At 43.0% G+C, this 14,726-nt stretch overlaps 1 protein-coding gene across 2 annotated transcripts in view; it reads left to right on the forward strand.

Moving 5' to 3' along the window:
* Positions 1–8,701, forward strand: part of SH3RF1 (SH3 domain containing ring finger 1) — a 149,360-nt gene extending 140,659 nt beyond the window's left edge. For both annotated transcript variants that reach the window (XM_054576065.1, XM_054576067.1), the window contains one exon: positions 6,302–8,701. In XM_054576065.1, coding sequence (XP_054432040.1) covers positions 6,302–6,470 — 169 coding nt within the window. In that variant the 3' untranslated portion in view covers positions 6,471–8,701. The remainder of the gene's footprint in view (positions 1–6,301) is intronic.
* The last annotated feature ends 6,025 nt before the right edge of the window (positions 8,702–14,726 follow it).

Here is a 14,726-nt window from a genome sequence, read left to right on the forward strand (position 1 = left end):
TTCTGCCCAAGTGTATGTTATCATAATCCACATGTTCAGTGGAATACGACATGTAACAGCCAGCCTGACAAACTTTTCACAGTCCCTTTGCCTTCATACAATTATGGTGATAATATTTATTTAACTTGGAGTCTTAGGTCTGTCCGGCTATAAAAATGATAGGAAAAATGTGTGGAAACAAGTAATATGGGACAAAATCCTATTATTCACTGGGAAGGAAATTTTTTCACTAACAGAAGCCTACCAACTATATCACTTTTGATATTTCAAAACTTTCAACACACTAAAGAATACTTAATGCTACAAATGAAGGAACAACAAACTTTCACGTCAGTACGATTCAGAAAGCGTTGCAGGATCTTAGATTCCTTGATTCACAATCTAAATATCAACAACTCCTGCCCTGGTAAAGTGCAGAATGCCTGGGGTTCTTTTGGTAGAATTTTGACTGATAGCATTTCATAGAACTATTTTTCAGTGCACAGTATTGGTACAGTATGAGATAGGATTCATCTGCAGATTATAATGAGAACAAACATAAAATTTCTTCTCAAACCATGAGCCGGTCCCATAAATCTAAAGTGGAAGAATGTGACTAGGGCAGCCGGTGCTGTCAGCGGAAAGAAGCCTTCTCGGCATTGAAAGACTTAAAAGGGTCTCACAATAAGGAGGGACGGACCTTGAGGTGTGTTGACAGGTCTTGGTGTCTGCGGAGGGGATTCTCTGGGGAACAAAAGGATTCTTTTGTATTTGTCAGAGAGACTGAAGAAAACAAGCAAGAAATGACACTGTATCCTGGAAGCAGCAAATGTATAATTGATGAAAGCAAAAATAAGAGAGCATATATTTTAGGCTCTGTTTTAGAGGGATTGAGGAAAAACTAACCAGGAAATTGCAAACAGAAGGTAGAAAGAAAATATTTCAGAAGGGATGGCAAGTAAAAGAAAGTAATATGACAGCTTTTTTTTTGTTTTCTACTAAAAAATATACAGGTAAAGGGCTTAAGTAGATGTAGCAAGCCACCTCCGTGTGTATTTTTAAGCTTAGGAATTAAACTGATAACCATATACTTATAAACCCATCTCCTAAATTAGAAAAGAACCTGTGATCTCTGATCAAGTATTAAGCTAGAACACTTGGAAACCTAAATTATATAAAGGTAGGTGGCTTAACCAGCATGGGTCGGTGACAACGAACCCGCTGGGTGAAACAGTGGACATATTTACTTGGACTTCCAGGAAACTGCAAAGAGAGCTAGTATGGTTTTGGGGTTTGCTTTTTTAAAAGATTTTATTCATTTACTTTTAGTGAGGGGAAGTGAGGGAGAAGGGGAGAGAAACCTCAATGTGTGTTGCCCCTCGTGCACTCCCCTACTGGGGACCTGGCCTGCAACCCAGGCCTGTGCCCTGACTGGGAATGGAACTGGCGACCCTTTGGTACTCAGGCCTACCCTCAATCCACTGAGCCACACCAGCCAGGGTGAGAGCTAGTATGGTTTTGCCAGTAAAATACTTAATTGGCTATTAGATTGTTGTAGCAACTAACGGCAACCAGTAAATGGTTACCCACCCAGACCAGGGTGATGGACAGAATGCCTCCCAGAGCCACTGGGGGTCCCATGTGGGCTATACCAGGGGAGTTTAGAGACAAAAATGCATCAGCTACAAAAAATGTGATAGAAGCCAAAAAATGAAGGAAATAGAAAATGTGTATTAATGAAAGATTGCAAGTGCCCATTAGGTGGAAGCCAGAACACCGTAGCCCAAACCAGGAAGATTGGCATTGCAAAGCCAGTGGAGCTTCTTTCTGTAGCAAGCTTCTGTTTCTCGAATTCCACCCTGGTAACAACTATCCCCAGAAACTGCATTAGCATCCAACAGCCACTGGAGGCAGAGGCCCGTTCCTGGCTCTGGCCAAGTCCGTGAGCCGCGCCGCACGCGCCGCAATGCCTCCCAGGTGTTCTGGCCCACGGGGCAGGGAGTGCTTTCCAGTTAACCAAGTGACCACTCAGTCTGGATATTTTTACTTTTTTTCCCCTTTAATCTTTCCATTCTTTTTAGTCACTCATTCATTCATCTATTTTTAAAATTGTGGTAAAATATATATAAAATATGCCATTTTTTCAATTTCAAATTTAGCAGCATTAAGTATATTCACATTGTATAACCGTCACCACTCTCCATTTCTAGAATGTTTCCATCATCTCCGGCTGAAACTCTGCCCCCATGAAACACTAACTGCCCATTCCCTTCTCCTGCCCTCCCTCAGCCTCTGTGAACCACCATTCTGCTTTCTGTCTCTGTGAGCCCGGCTGTTCTGTGTATACGTGAAATTGTGTGATACTATCCTTTTCTGTGTTGCTTATTTCACTTATCATAATGTTTCACGGTTCTTCTGTATTGTTAAATTTGTCAGAATTTCATACTTTTTAAAGGAGCTTTATACATTTTTAAAAATAGTTTCACTGTATAATCGGGCCTTTTTGTCATTCATCGTGCTTCATGAGAGTTATCCTTTGTGCTCTGCTAACTGGTATGAGGCGTGTAGGGAATTACCATCATCTCACCCCTCAAGCAGCTTACAGTCCAGTAGAATAAACGAGACAGGGGTGCAGATGGCAATAACACAATGTAGACTGGGCCAAGTGCCATGAAAAATATACATGAGGCCTCTGGGATCTGGTCAAGCATGAAATTACTTCCAGCCGCGGGGCTAGCGAGGATTTCACGGGGAGACTGGAGTGCGGCTTTGAGAGGCTGATTGGGTGTGGATGGGCGGAGAGGCCGTCACAGGCCGTTCCTTGTGGGAGGAACCACAAGAGCCCCGGTCTGGAATGGAGGAAGTAAAGGTCATATTTGCGAGATGTGTTCAGGATTAGAGAAATGTTTGGTACATTCGTGGAGATAATAGTAACTATAGCCATAAAGAGAGAAGGAGGCCAGACCTTTATGGTACATAGGGCCTTGTGTACCAGTCTGAGGATTAACCCCTTTCACAGACATTGAGAAGCTGATAACGGTTTTTGAGCAATAGGTCATTACAAATAGAGTTGCCAGTTAAGAAGATGAGTGTGTTCAGTGTAGAATGGAGCGGGGACCGGGATAGATCTGAGGCAAGAACAGGTAGGTTATTTAATTAGGTGGAAGATGATGAGTTTATCCACAAATGATGGTGACAATGACAACAAAGAGGAGTGGACGGGGTGCAGATTTTGAGGGAGGATCAGCAGGTCCCGCGGAGATCATGGGAGAGAAGTCTTCGACTCCTGAGATCCCGAATTTGCCAAAAACCCTATTCAAATCAAGACAAGCACGATCCGAGAGAGGCAGAGGGTGCAGCAGCAGACGAGAAGGGCCCCTACAGCTGCACTTTACGTCTGTCTGTTGGTCTGTAACCATGCCACTTGGCAGACCCGTGCCATGCCTGAGATAGCTGGCCAGTTTGTGCCCGGCATTTGGCTGTGAGCGTTCCTATTGGAAATCTGCATGCGAACTACCTCACACGGCTCCCGGCCAGGATCGGAGCTGGAAGATTTCTGCGTAGAGTCTGTTACTGCTGCACCTGGTAGTCTTCATACAATCAAGGCTGTGTCACAGTTTCCATTATGCACATGGTTTCTCATTCCACCCCCCAGAGGTTTATAACTTAGCAAAGAAAATGTGCTCCCCTGGGAACTTAGCAGGAAGATTATGTTCATAGCCCAGCAGCAGTTCTAGTTCAAAAAATTTTTGACAAAATTGGCTTAGTGCATTTCATAAAATGCAAATATTAATCTAATTCACTGCAAGTTTTTCAAGAACTATTTTTGTTTCATTTTCCCTTGAAGGCAGCTCACAGGAAACTGGTGGGGAACACTTTTTATCAGACATCTATTCTGAAACGATCTGAGTCACTTGTGCACTTTTTCCCCTAGAATTATACAGCTTTGCTGAAATTTTAACTTTCCCCAAACGGCAACTGTTTACATTGCTTTTTACATGGATTTTTAGCACTTTGGCAATAGACTTGAGAAATCTCGTCTGGATCCCTTCCTTCAGAGAAGTCCGGGATGAAATTATGTGTCTTGCTTTTACAGATGGCAGACGAGGGATTCCGAGACCTTAACTACGCCATTCAAAAGTTTGTCAGATCTCATTATCAGCCAGCTTTCCCTCAGGTTGTGTTCTGAGTCTGTTTCTTGGGCAGTGGTAGCCAGCTACTGACTGGCCCATTCTTCACGGCCTTGGAGCACCAGCCCCCCTGCCTGCTTTGGCCTCAGCCATGTGATCATAATGGGGTGTGCACTTTGTGAGCATCACACTTATACTTTCACTACTTTACATAATAGTACCTGTTTAACTCACTACAGTCCTGTTCTACAGGTGAGGAAACTGAGACCGAGAGCGCTGAGGTAATTGGCCCAAAGTTAATCTGCTCCCAGTGACCTTTACAATTGTGTCAGACCCAGGGCCAGGTCTCCCCCACAATGCCATGCCTCTGCCCTCATTCCATACTTGATTAAACCCTAAGCCTTGTTGTCTATAAATATGCATGTTTAAATTAACTGAACCTTTCTCAGCAATGATAGGCCAGCCTCTTTTTGTGCTTTTGCTTCAGATCTTGGAGGATAATTTGGTCTGTGTGCCCAAAGTAGCTCTTTGGGCAATTGGAATTATTTGGGCAGCCGCTAGACGTTTGAGACATGTCTTCTTAATAGATTAATAGCCTGGGACCCTTGCTCTGGTCCTTCTTAATGAGAATAGATTCTGATTTTTATGGGCTAGAGATTGGTGAAGCTTAGCAATCTTCTGAAAGGACTATGCTCAGATCGGTTTTATGAATTTGGGAGCAGTTCTATAGAATTTCTTCTGACTATCATGTTTTAAACCATAACATTATTTACTTACAGTCAAGAGAAGATTCTGTAATCTGCTGTGTAACAAATTACCCCCAAAATTTAGTGGCTTAAAACAATAAACATTTATTACCTCACAGCTTCTGTGGGCTGGGAAATTGGGAGCAGCTTCTCTGGGTGGTCCCGGCTTAGGATGTTTCTTGAGATTGCAGTCCGGATGTCAGCCTGAGCTACAGTCGTCTGAAGGCTTGACTGGGCTGCAGGGCTCCCTTCCGGGGTGGCTCACTCACAACTCTATTGGCTAGTTGGTTTTGGTTTTCGGAAAGAGACCTCAGTTACCCACCACATGGTTCTCTCCTTAGGGATGTTGAATTTTCTCACAGCATGGCAGCTGATTTTTCCCAGAGCAAACATCCAAGAGAAAGTAAACTAGAAGCCGCATGCCTTTTATGACCTAGCCTCAAAAATCACACCCTGTCATTTTCACAATATATTATTGATCACATGGTTTATCACTATACATTGCTGGAGAAGGCTACACAAAAGTATGAATACCAGGGGCAAGGCTCCCTGGGGCCATTGTGGAGGTTGGGAAAAACAAGGGAAGAGTAAAGGAGGCCCTTAATGCTGGAAAAATAAAGAGATAAAAAGATATAGAGCATAAAACAAGTCACCTCCCTCAGCATGTAAACGGCATAGAGAACATTAAAGCGACAAGACTTCTGGGGTTTTTAAGTGACAATTACACCTTTCCCTCTGGTGTCTGAGTTGAGAACCAATGGAGAAACAGACACAGTTATTACACGAATGGAGATAAGAGTGTCAGCCTCATTTTTGGTGGCTTTGGATTGAGTTTGTGGCCACAATCTTCCCCTCCCTGTCTAGACCTCAGGACAACCTCCCCCCGGGAGAGGAGTTGAGTATGTAACGCGGATGGACTACCTCAGATCTGCTGCTCGTCTGTGTCTAGCCCCAGTGTGAGGGACGCAGAGAGGCTGACTTTCAGACACCCCTCTGGAAGGCAGGCCTGCGCCCTGGCCCGCTCTGTGCTTACGCCGCGGCGGAGAGGCAGGGCAGAGCCCCCTGGGCCCGGAGCAGGTGTTCATAGAGGGCGGAGCCCACCCGCCCGCTCCTCTCCCCATGCTCACCCATCAAATACGTCCACTCCTTTCTTCTTGGAGAAAGGAAAAGGAAGGGACATTTCTTCCAGGGAAATGGAATAAAACTTTCCTTCCATGTTATGAATGTTTGAAGGGGACAAGAATGACGTTCAAAAAACCAGTCTGGAGTGTCAATAGCAGGCTATCAAGCGTATTCAAACTCTTAACACCAAGTCTGTACTTAACAGAGAATAGTTTTATGTTGAGTTGTTTTACAAACATTGTAAACAGACTCATGCTACTTCCTGTTCTGTGTGCACACACCATTTCTTATCACTACTCTTAACTAAAGTATCTCTTTTTCTAGGCACAGGGTGGTGGTTTCCTATCCTCCTCAGAGTGAGGCCGAACTTGAACTCAAGGAAGGAGATATTGTGTTTGTCCATAAAAAACGAGAGGATGGCTGGTTCAAAGGCACGTTACAACGTAATGGGAAAACTGGCCTTTTCCCAGGAAGCTTTGTGGAAAACATCTGAGGAGGCTAACACTGAGGAAGCTTACAATCCTATCACGCAACAAAATAGCACAACGCAATGTAATGGAAAGAGCACATTTGTGGACTTCCAGATGGTCAGGAGATGAGCGGAGGATTGGCGTGAGACCCCAGTGCCCCGGCACGTTTAGGCCAGCAGGCAGCGTGAAGAAGGCCTGTATGTGGTCTTTGTCACTCTGGATTCTGATGTGTAAGGTGTGCCTTGTACTGTCTGATTTACTTTACAGAGAAACCTTTTTTGTTTTTTTTAAAGAGATATAGCTAAAATGGACAATTGTTTACAAGGCTTAACTAATTTATTTGCTTTTTTTAAACTTGAATTTTTCTCATAGATAAATTCTTTGGATTATGATTTTAAGGAATTATTAATTTATGAAATGATAGCTAAGGAGAAGCTGGATTATCTCCTGTCGAGAGCAAGAGAATCCTTTTAACAGAGAATGAACCCCTCCTTTCCCCATACCGGTGTTGGGATTTTTTGTTTTGTTGGGGTTTTTTTGTTTGTTTGTTTATTTTTGGCTTTTTCTTTTTTTAACAGAAATGCCAGTTCTCTGATTTGGTATTCCTCTTCAGGAAACCAAAACATGCCACTGAATCAGTATCAGTAAGGGCCTGGGGTTCGGGAGACAGAAACTTGAGAAAAGAGAAGTTAACGATTACCTGTCTTTCTGGTTTGGTCAGGGATCGCCCTTTAGACCTAGTCCTCAATTTAATAATGTGGGTTTTTAATTTTTCCGGAAAGAAATCAATGAAAGGACAAGGAAGAGTAAAGCACAACCTTTAAACAAAAATGTATTCAGAAATTTATTTAGTTTTACAAGAGAAGCAGCTCCATCCATTGGTTGGAAATTGGAAAACTTGCAGTTGTATTCCTGTCTGAGAATGGCTATGGAATGTAAGCCACCCATTTTCCCTTAAGTGGTCTGCATGCCCAGGACACAGTAAAGCGTCTGTGAGATAGTGGTGGTCAGTGATGCCCTTGTGCTGAAGTCAAAGGCTGTAAGAAACACTGTGAAAAGTTTACATTCATCCATCGTGAGTCTCCTCCCACCGTTTTGCATGTGTTCCTGGATTCCCACAGTGATCTAGGCTGTGCATGGTCTGTGTAGTTCATTGCAATTTCCTGTTGAGGTGAGTTTGCCCTCGGAGTTGACCAACACAGGAACTGAAAAATAAACAGTACTCTTTTCTTCCCCAAAGCCACTACTGACCAGTTTCTCTGAGTGCACTCCCTCCCTTCCTGGCTAAGGTGTCCATCAGCCATGACATGAAGTCATTAGTGAAAAGGGTCCTTTATCTGTCCCCGCAGCTGACGGATGTCGGGGGGAGGCGGGATCTCCGGGAACTGTTCTCTTGCAGCTCGGGGAGGCTTGGCTCGCCGGAGAGTGCCCGCACCTTGCAATTGTGGCAGGATCCAGCTGAGCCTGTCTTTTTATATCCATTCTTTGATGTCATTGGCCTCTTATCCCATTTCGCTCCCGTGCCACGCAGTCATGGGTCTGGGCCATCCTAAAACACACAAGGAGGGAAGACAGCCTCGTAGTGAATGAAATCATTGCCACAGTTTTCTCATGAACAAACACACACAAAAACTTTTTCATTTCTTTTAAGAATTACAACTGGGAAATAGAAATACGAACTGAAAAGTCTTCTTGCAATAGCAAGAGGTTTCATGGTCTTAAAAAGATATATTATGTGGTTGAAGTGAAATCATTCCTAAATTAACCATTTTTTATAAGACACTGTACATTATGTTCCTGTGTGTTGAATTTTTAAAAAATACTTTACTTGGATATTCATGTAATATATAAAGGTTTGGTGAAATAAACTTTAGTTAGAAAAAAAAGCTGACATCAGCTTTCATCTGTGTAAGTTGACACCAATGTGTCATAATATTCTTTATTTTGGGAAATTAGTGTATTTTATAAAAATTTTAAAAAGTAAAAAGACTACTACAGGTTAAGATAATTTTTTACCTGTCTTTTCTCCATATTTTAAGCTATGTGATTGGAGTACCTCTGTTAATAGTTTCCTGGTATAAAGTTGGTTAAAATTTCATCTGTTAATAGATCACCTAGATAATATAATGTATGGGTTTTCTATTTTTTTTTTTTTTTGAGACAATAGATGGAGATTTTGTAACAAGGGCTTGTTACACATTGATAGGGTAATGATAAAATTGCAATTTATCATGTTAATAATTTGAAGACTGGAGAAAAGGTTCAAGATTAAAATTTGATGTTCATCCTTCATATGCTTCTTGTGTCAGTCCTTAAAATTGTTTTCTTTTCATTTTTTCCCCCCTGGGACACATTTGACTTACTAATTCATAAAAATCCTTTGCATACACCTCAAACAGGAAAAGTCTACAATAATCATTTTGGTGGTAATACTACATTTTATCCCTCCAACTAATAAATCTTATTTGGTTAGTTCCCCCAAAAGTTTCAAGTCTCCTTAGAAGAGTCTGTGGAGTTTCACCAGGTATAAGCTTCACTTTCTATGGTGACTAAATAAAATAGTCTAGTGACTCCTGGAAGTTCTGTCTTAGGCGTAGAAGGAGGGCCAGACTTACAAGCAACCGCGGAGTAACCCATGGGCCTCAGCAGGGCTTGGGAACATGATCTGTGATTTTAGTCTTCCATGGAATGCCAACAAGTCGTAAGTTTAAAAGGACCATGTATGTCATATAAAAAAATATATTTTCCTACTTTACTTTTAGTTGCTATCAAATTACTTACCAGAATGAAAAGATCATGAATTCTAGGTTGTATCATACCTTCGCCAAGAAACTCTCTTTGCAACCACCTGAACAAGTCAGTTATTACTTAGTTTCTTCCTGTTGCTTTTCTGTGTGCCTCCCTTGGTGAAGATGAGCAAAGGAGACAATGTCACTGTTTTTGAAAAGTGCTCTTTTAATATGTGGCATTATTTTCATCTCTGGTTTCATATATTTCATCACTGTCCCTTGGAGTATATGGAGATAATGCCTTTACTGGGTGTAATTGGATTTAGAAGGAACAAATTAAGGTGATGTTTCCAACTGCTGTGCATTTAGTTTTCTATTCATAATGAAAAGATGTTTTTTCATACCTCTGGCAGTTCAGGTGAAAATTTCAATCCAGAACTCTAATCATTAGAATTCAAGTTTGGAAAAATGCTTTCAATAGATTTCAGTACTTGTATAGCTCATTGTGTGTATGTGAAATTTTTAGAACTATGTTTTGAATCAATTAATCTACGCCCTTACCAAGGTAGCATCCTATCAAAACGACTACTTTCATGGAAAAAGAATTTGCCAACCTACCAGAGTAATTCAGAGGATATTTCTAAAAGAGATTAGCCCATGTCCAGGCTTAGTAAGGCTCACCCTTCACTCACTCCTGTGAACTCCACGTTGGGACAGGACGTGCTGGGGGGACGTTGGCTCTTCCTGGTAGTAAACCACCAGAGACAGGACAGAACTATTGGAGTGGTAACCAGCCCATGGGAACCATGACCGTTTTAAAATACCCTCTCTCAGGTTTACAAATGACCGTTTCTTCATGTGTTTTTATTCATAACTTTCTGACATGGCTATTTCCACTTCTAAAACATCACCTTGTCTCACTCAATGCGAATTCTTGTTGTACCTCTGTGACCCGTGTTCCCAAGAGCCAGGCTGAAGGGCTCGGCAGTTGGCACTAATCTCTGAGCCATCGTCCAATGATATCATCATTGGGTCAGACCCCTTTCAGCCTTGATGCCACGCCCTCCCAGTAGAGCTGTTGCGGGCAAGAGGATGAGCAGCAACAGAAGAACTGAGACTTTCGCACAACACAAAGGGTGTGAGCGAGTGAGAGAAAGTTCATGGAGTCCTTCCCGGCACTGTGGGAAGAGTCTTTTTCCAGCTCTTTCTGCTGAGTCTCAAGTTTCCCTTTCAAGAAATTCTATTATTTTTTTTAAATTTGAGTATTTTTGAAAGGGGAGTCTTTGAAAGACCCACTATGAGAGATCAGTTGACCATAACCCAGGTGGCCATTAAATCGTAAGACCTAATTGATAGCTTAAACAGGCTAATGGTGGTTGTAAAATTACCTTTGAATTGCTATTTAAATGTTTAGGCACTCTGATACATGTATGTGTGAGCACAGAGAAACAAACTCCATCAATACATTGTCTCCTAGACGGTGCTGGCCCATCGAACGTCAGCTCTGGAAAGTGACAGAAGAGTTTTACATCCACGCTCTCCACTGTGGTGGCCCCTAGCCCTGTGTGGCCACTGAACCCTTGAAAGGCGACCACTGTGACTGAGAAACAGAGTCTCTAATGTGATTTAATTTATTTTAAAATTTAACTATAAATATCCATATGCATGTAAATGGCTACTGTATTAGTTCAGCTTCAGAGAATTAAAAATCTGTTGCCAAATGAGCATCCAGAAAAGGGGTATGTGAAAGCGTGGCATATGGCTCTGCTGTGTCCAGCCTCTGCTCTAGGGAACGGAGAACTTGATGGTGTTAGAAACCCCCGAAGAGATGGGAAAACATCTGAACTTTGAGCTGTACAGATTATTTCTTTAATTTTGAATAGTTTCTTGCTTCCTCTGCTCTCCAAAAAATAAAGAAAAAAAAATAGATGAAGTTAGAGATTATATTCAAGAAGAACACAGGCTTCTGTGGAAGCCCTTTGGTGTGGCTGCATGGACCAGTGCCTTCTACACAAGCAGAGATCCTGTAGTCAGTCAAAGGTCAGGCCTTGTCTCTTCTAAGTGTGTCTTGATTTTAACATTCACCATGATCTTGAATCCATGAAGGATCACCAGAGTAAACACATGACTCCCAAAGCTGTTAAGATGATCGGATGATCTGCCTACTGTGAACTTAGTGAACATTCTCTGGGGCAGATTGGGGTCAGGGTTTATAGAGGAAAATAAAGAAAAAAAGGAATTCTAGCCCTCTAATTAAACCTGAAGTGACACCTCTGGGACAAAGGCCACGCTTCTCGTTTTCCAACCCCTGGAGCAAGGTCAGTTCATGTGAAGGCCGGGCCTTATCTTTCCAATCACATCCAGTTCATTTTTTTTTGCCAGTGAAAATTGAAAGCTTAATGGAATTACCTTTTCCCTTTTTTTCAGCACTCAAGGGTGCTACAAGACATAAAGCAAAAACGTCCTTTTGAGTAAAACCAATTTCCTTATAATTTATATCACAAAAGCACATTCAATAAACTCCCTAAAGGCAGAAACAAAGTAAAGACTGACGCCTTTCCTCCAGCTTGTGCTTTAATACAAGCTAATTGCATCATTGCCCGCAGACTGCATTTGTAACCCCCTTTCATTTTCCTTGTTAACTAAGGTTTAGTAAGGATTTTGTAAGAACTGATTCTGATCGAGAATCCTGATGTGGGGGGGCAGGGGGTTCTGTGGGGGAAAATCCTCTTTCTGCGTCAGGAGATAGCACTGCCAATTCTTGTGGGTCTTCGGGTGAAACAACTGGCGGCTTTAAACGGCTCCTCATCAAATGGGACCACCTTGGTTGTGGGAGTCCTCTGTGTACAGTGAAATAAGATGGACAGAGAGAATAACTTAAGAGACCTAGAGCTTAAAAGTGGCTCATATATTATGTAGGCCCCAGGATGCTCAAGCAGCGAAGACCACACACAATAGCCACCTGTTGGGACACGCGGCAAAGGTAAGTAAGGAGCAAGGACCGGTTCCTCCATTCCCCTGTGGAGAGGAGGAAGAGCTAAGCTCTTGCAGATGCGAGGAAATACACTAAGCTGTCTGATCCTGCTTTTGCCCCCGCCGCCCCCGCAGCGATAGGGCAGCCTCCATATATAGCCCGCCCGGCTGGTTCTGGGGTGGCAATTGTGGGTTCCTGTGATGTGGTGACAGTGGCAGAAATCAAAGCTGGACTTGAATTTCTACCCTTTAAACTGAAATGTGCTTTCCTGTGATTTATTTACCCACCAAGACAGACGTGTGGGATTGGCAGGTTATCAGTCAGCCCCTATAATAAAACTGAAGTGAGTGAAGTTTCATGAAGAAGAAATGGCAAAAGAAATGCTTCACAAAAGCAAAGCTGTAATAACGTCTTCCGCCGTCTAAGTTCACCCAGTGGTTCAAAACTTGTAAAATCAGATCTTAGCCTTGGATCCTGAACTGTTCCTTATGTTGGAGAATGCATTTTTTTCCTTAAGAAAAACTGTTTTGGATTATTTATTTCTTATCTCCTGCCTCCCTGTTTCTGTCTCTGTCTCCATCTCTGCCTCCCTACCCTTCTCCACTCCCTGCCCTGCCCCGCCCGCTGCCCCCCACACTCTCTCCAGTGCATGTGTTGGGCAGTGGAGCTTGCTGTCTGGTGGAATATTCCATGAACAAGTGTCCTCAGCTAGAAACGGTCTATCAGCGACTCCCCTTAAGTGTCCATCTGAAGAGCCTTCGAGATTTTTGTCATTTCTACCTTTTTTCTATTCAGTTTTAGTTGTATCAAGTCATGATCAAGATACTGGGGTATTAAAAAAAGACAGCATATCTGAGTCACAGGGGAAAACGACTTAAATGATTCTTTTTAGATTCAGATTCTTAATTAGCTGGTTATATTTTTTAGTTGCCTGAAATTAATCCACATACGCCTTATATTTTTCAAAACTATTGTGTGGGCCCTCTCAAATCACTGTATATTTAGCTAGCACAATGGTAAGTATGAGAGAGAGAGAAGAAATGCTTTTTTTTCAATCCTGCAAATATTTGGAAATTCATTACAAGAACGTGGACAATAAAAATGGTAAAAATTAAAATTGGTGAAATATGGGATCATGGAAAACAAGGAGGCTATCAAGAGGTGGGGATAATGAGGAGGAAATAAAATACATTGTCCCTCCCCTCACGGAGATTGCAGTCTGGTTGGGGGAAAAATACAAACAAAATTATAAGAAAGATGAGAGCGGTGGTCCCCAACTGTTTTGGCACCGGGGACCGGTTCGCCAGCTCGCCCTGCTGCTCACCTCCTGCGTGCGGCCCTGTCTGTCCCAGCTCCTACCAGGCTCCAGGCTGGTGCTGGTCTGCAGCCCGGGGGTTTGGGACCCCTGGATTAGAGGACAGTGCATCGTATTACCATCACCTTAAGTTAGAGAGTACAAATACAGTATGAGCTCAGAGGAAAGGGAAAGGCAGGCATGAGTTTTTGATAAAACGGTGATAGGACCTGGGCAATGAAGAAGGGAGAAATGTTGAGCAGGTGTCAGGAAGCAAAGGACATTCTGGGGACAGGACATCAATCACAATGGCTCTTCAGCAGTCAGACAGGCACATCTGTCAGGAGTTGGAAAACCCAGGACTCATCTAGAAAATTGGGGGGGGACCGGGGGGGGTTGTTGTCTTGTTTGTTTGGAGCTTTTTTTGTAGTTAGTTTAGGGTTGGATGCTAGCAAGTCATGAAAGCCAAGCAGAAGTAGTTACTTCGCGCTGCCATAGGTTTCCTAATACAGAAGCGAAGTGGAGAAAAGATTAGCCCAGCAATATGCTGCAAGATTAGAGTTAGAGAAAGGGGCTGGGGATCGGGGGATCAGGGACAGCATGAAGAGAGGGGCACCTAGCCCATGGGGGTGGTGCGGAGGCAATGATCAACGTACAGCTAGTAGGGACACTTTCAGGGATAACGAGGCCATAGGTGTTGATTGATGGATGAATATAGGAAATGGAAGCGATTGAACAAAAACAACATCTGCGATCTATATCAAGACGACTGTTGGAATGGTGGAGCCTTTGAAAGGGATGCAGAAGTTGGACGGGAAGAGCATTTCCACAGGATAATGATATGGTTTATTTTGGAAATGTTGTCTTTGAAATGATGGCAGGAGTTTAAATGCCCAAAGGCAGCTGAAAATGTGGAACTTAAGTTCAAGTAGGGCAACAGTGAGAAAGATCTCAGTCAGGTGATCCTGAACTTGTTCGAGGAAAAGGAGTGTGTAGAGCGAGAGGAGCCCAGCAGCAAGGGCTGCTGCTGGGAAGGGCCCCTGAGCAGGTGAGTGCATGGAAGGGACCCTCACAGGGCAGCACTTCCTTTTGATAACCAGGGCAGGAGGAGAGGGTCAGGATAAGTCACACGTCCTGAAAGCTGGGGTCAATGTTCCAGAAAGAGAGGTCAACAGGGTCTACCACAGCAGAGAGAGGAACGGAGAAAGCAGTTTATATTTCCCAACTTCTTCTCACATCGCCGACAGTCCCAACTGAATCCCCGAACAGGATGTTATGTTTG

This window comes from Pteronotus mesoamericanus, unplaced genomic scaffold (assembly GCF_021234165.1).
Source record: "Pteronotus mesoamericanus isolate MK-2021 breed Mesoamerican mustached bat unplaced genomic scaffold, CSHL_Meso_final contig_32, whole genome shotgun sequence".
In the NCBI taxonomy this organism is placed as follows: domain Eukaryota; kingdom Metazoa; phylum Chordata; class Mammalia; order Chiroptera; family Mormoopidae; genus Pteronotus; species Pteronotus mesoamericanus.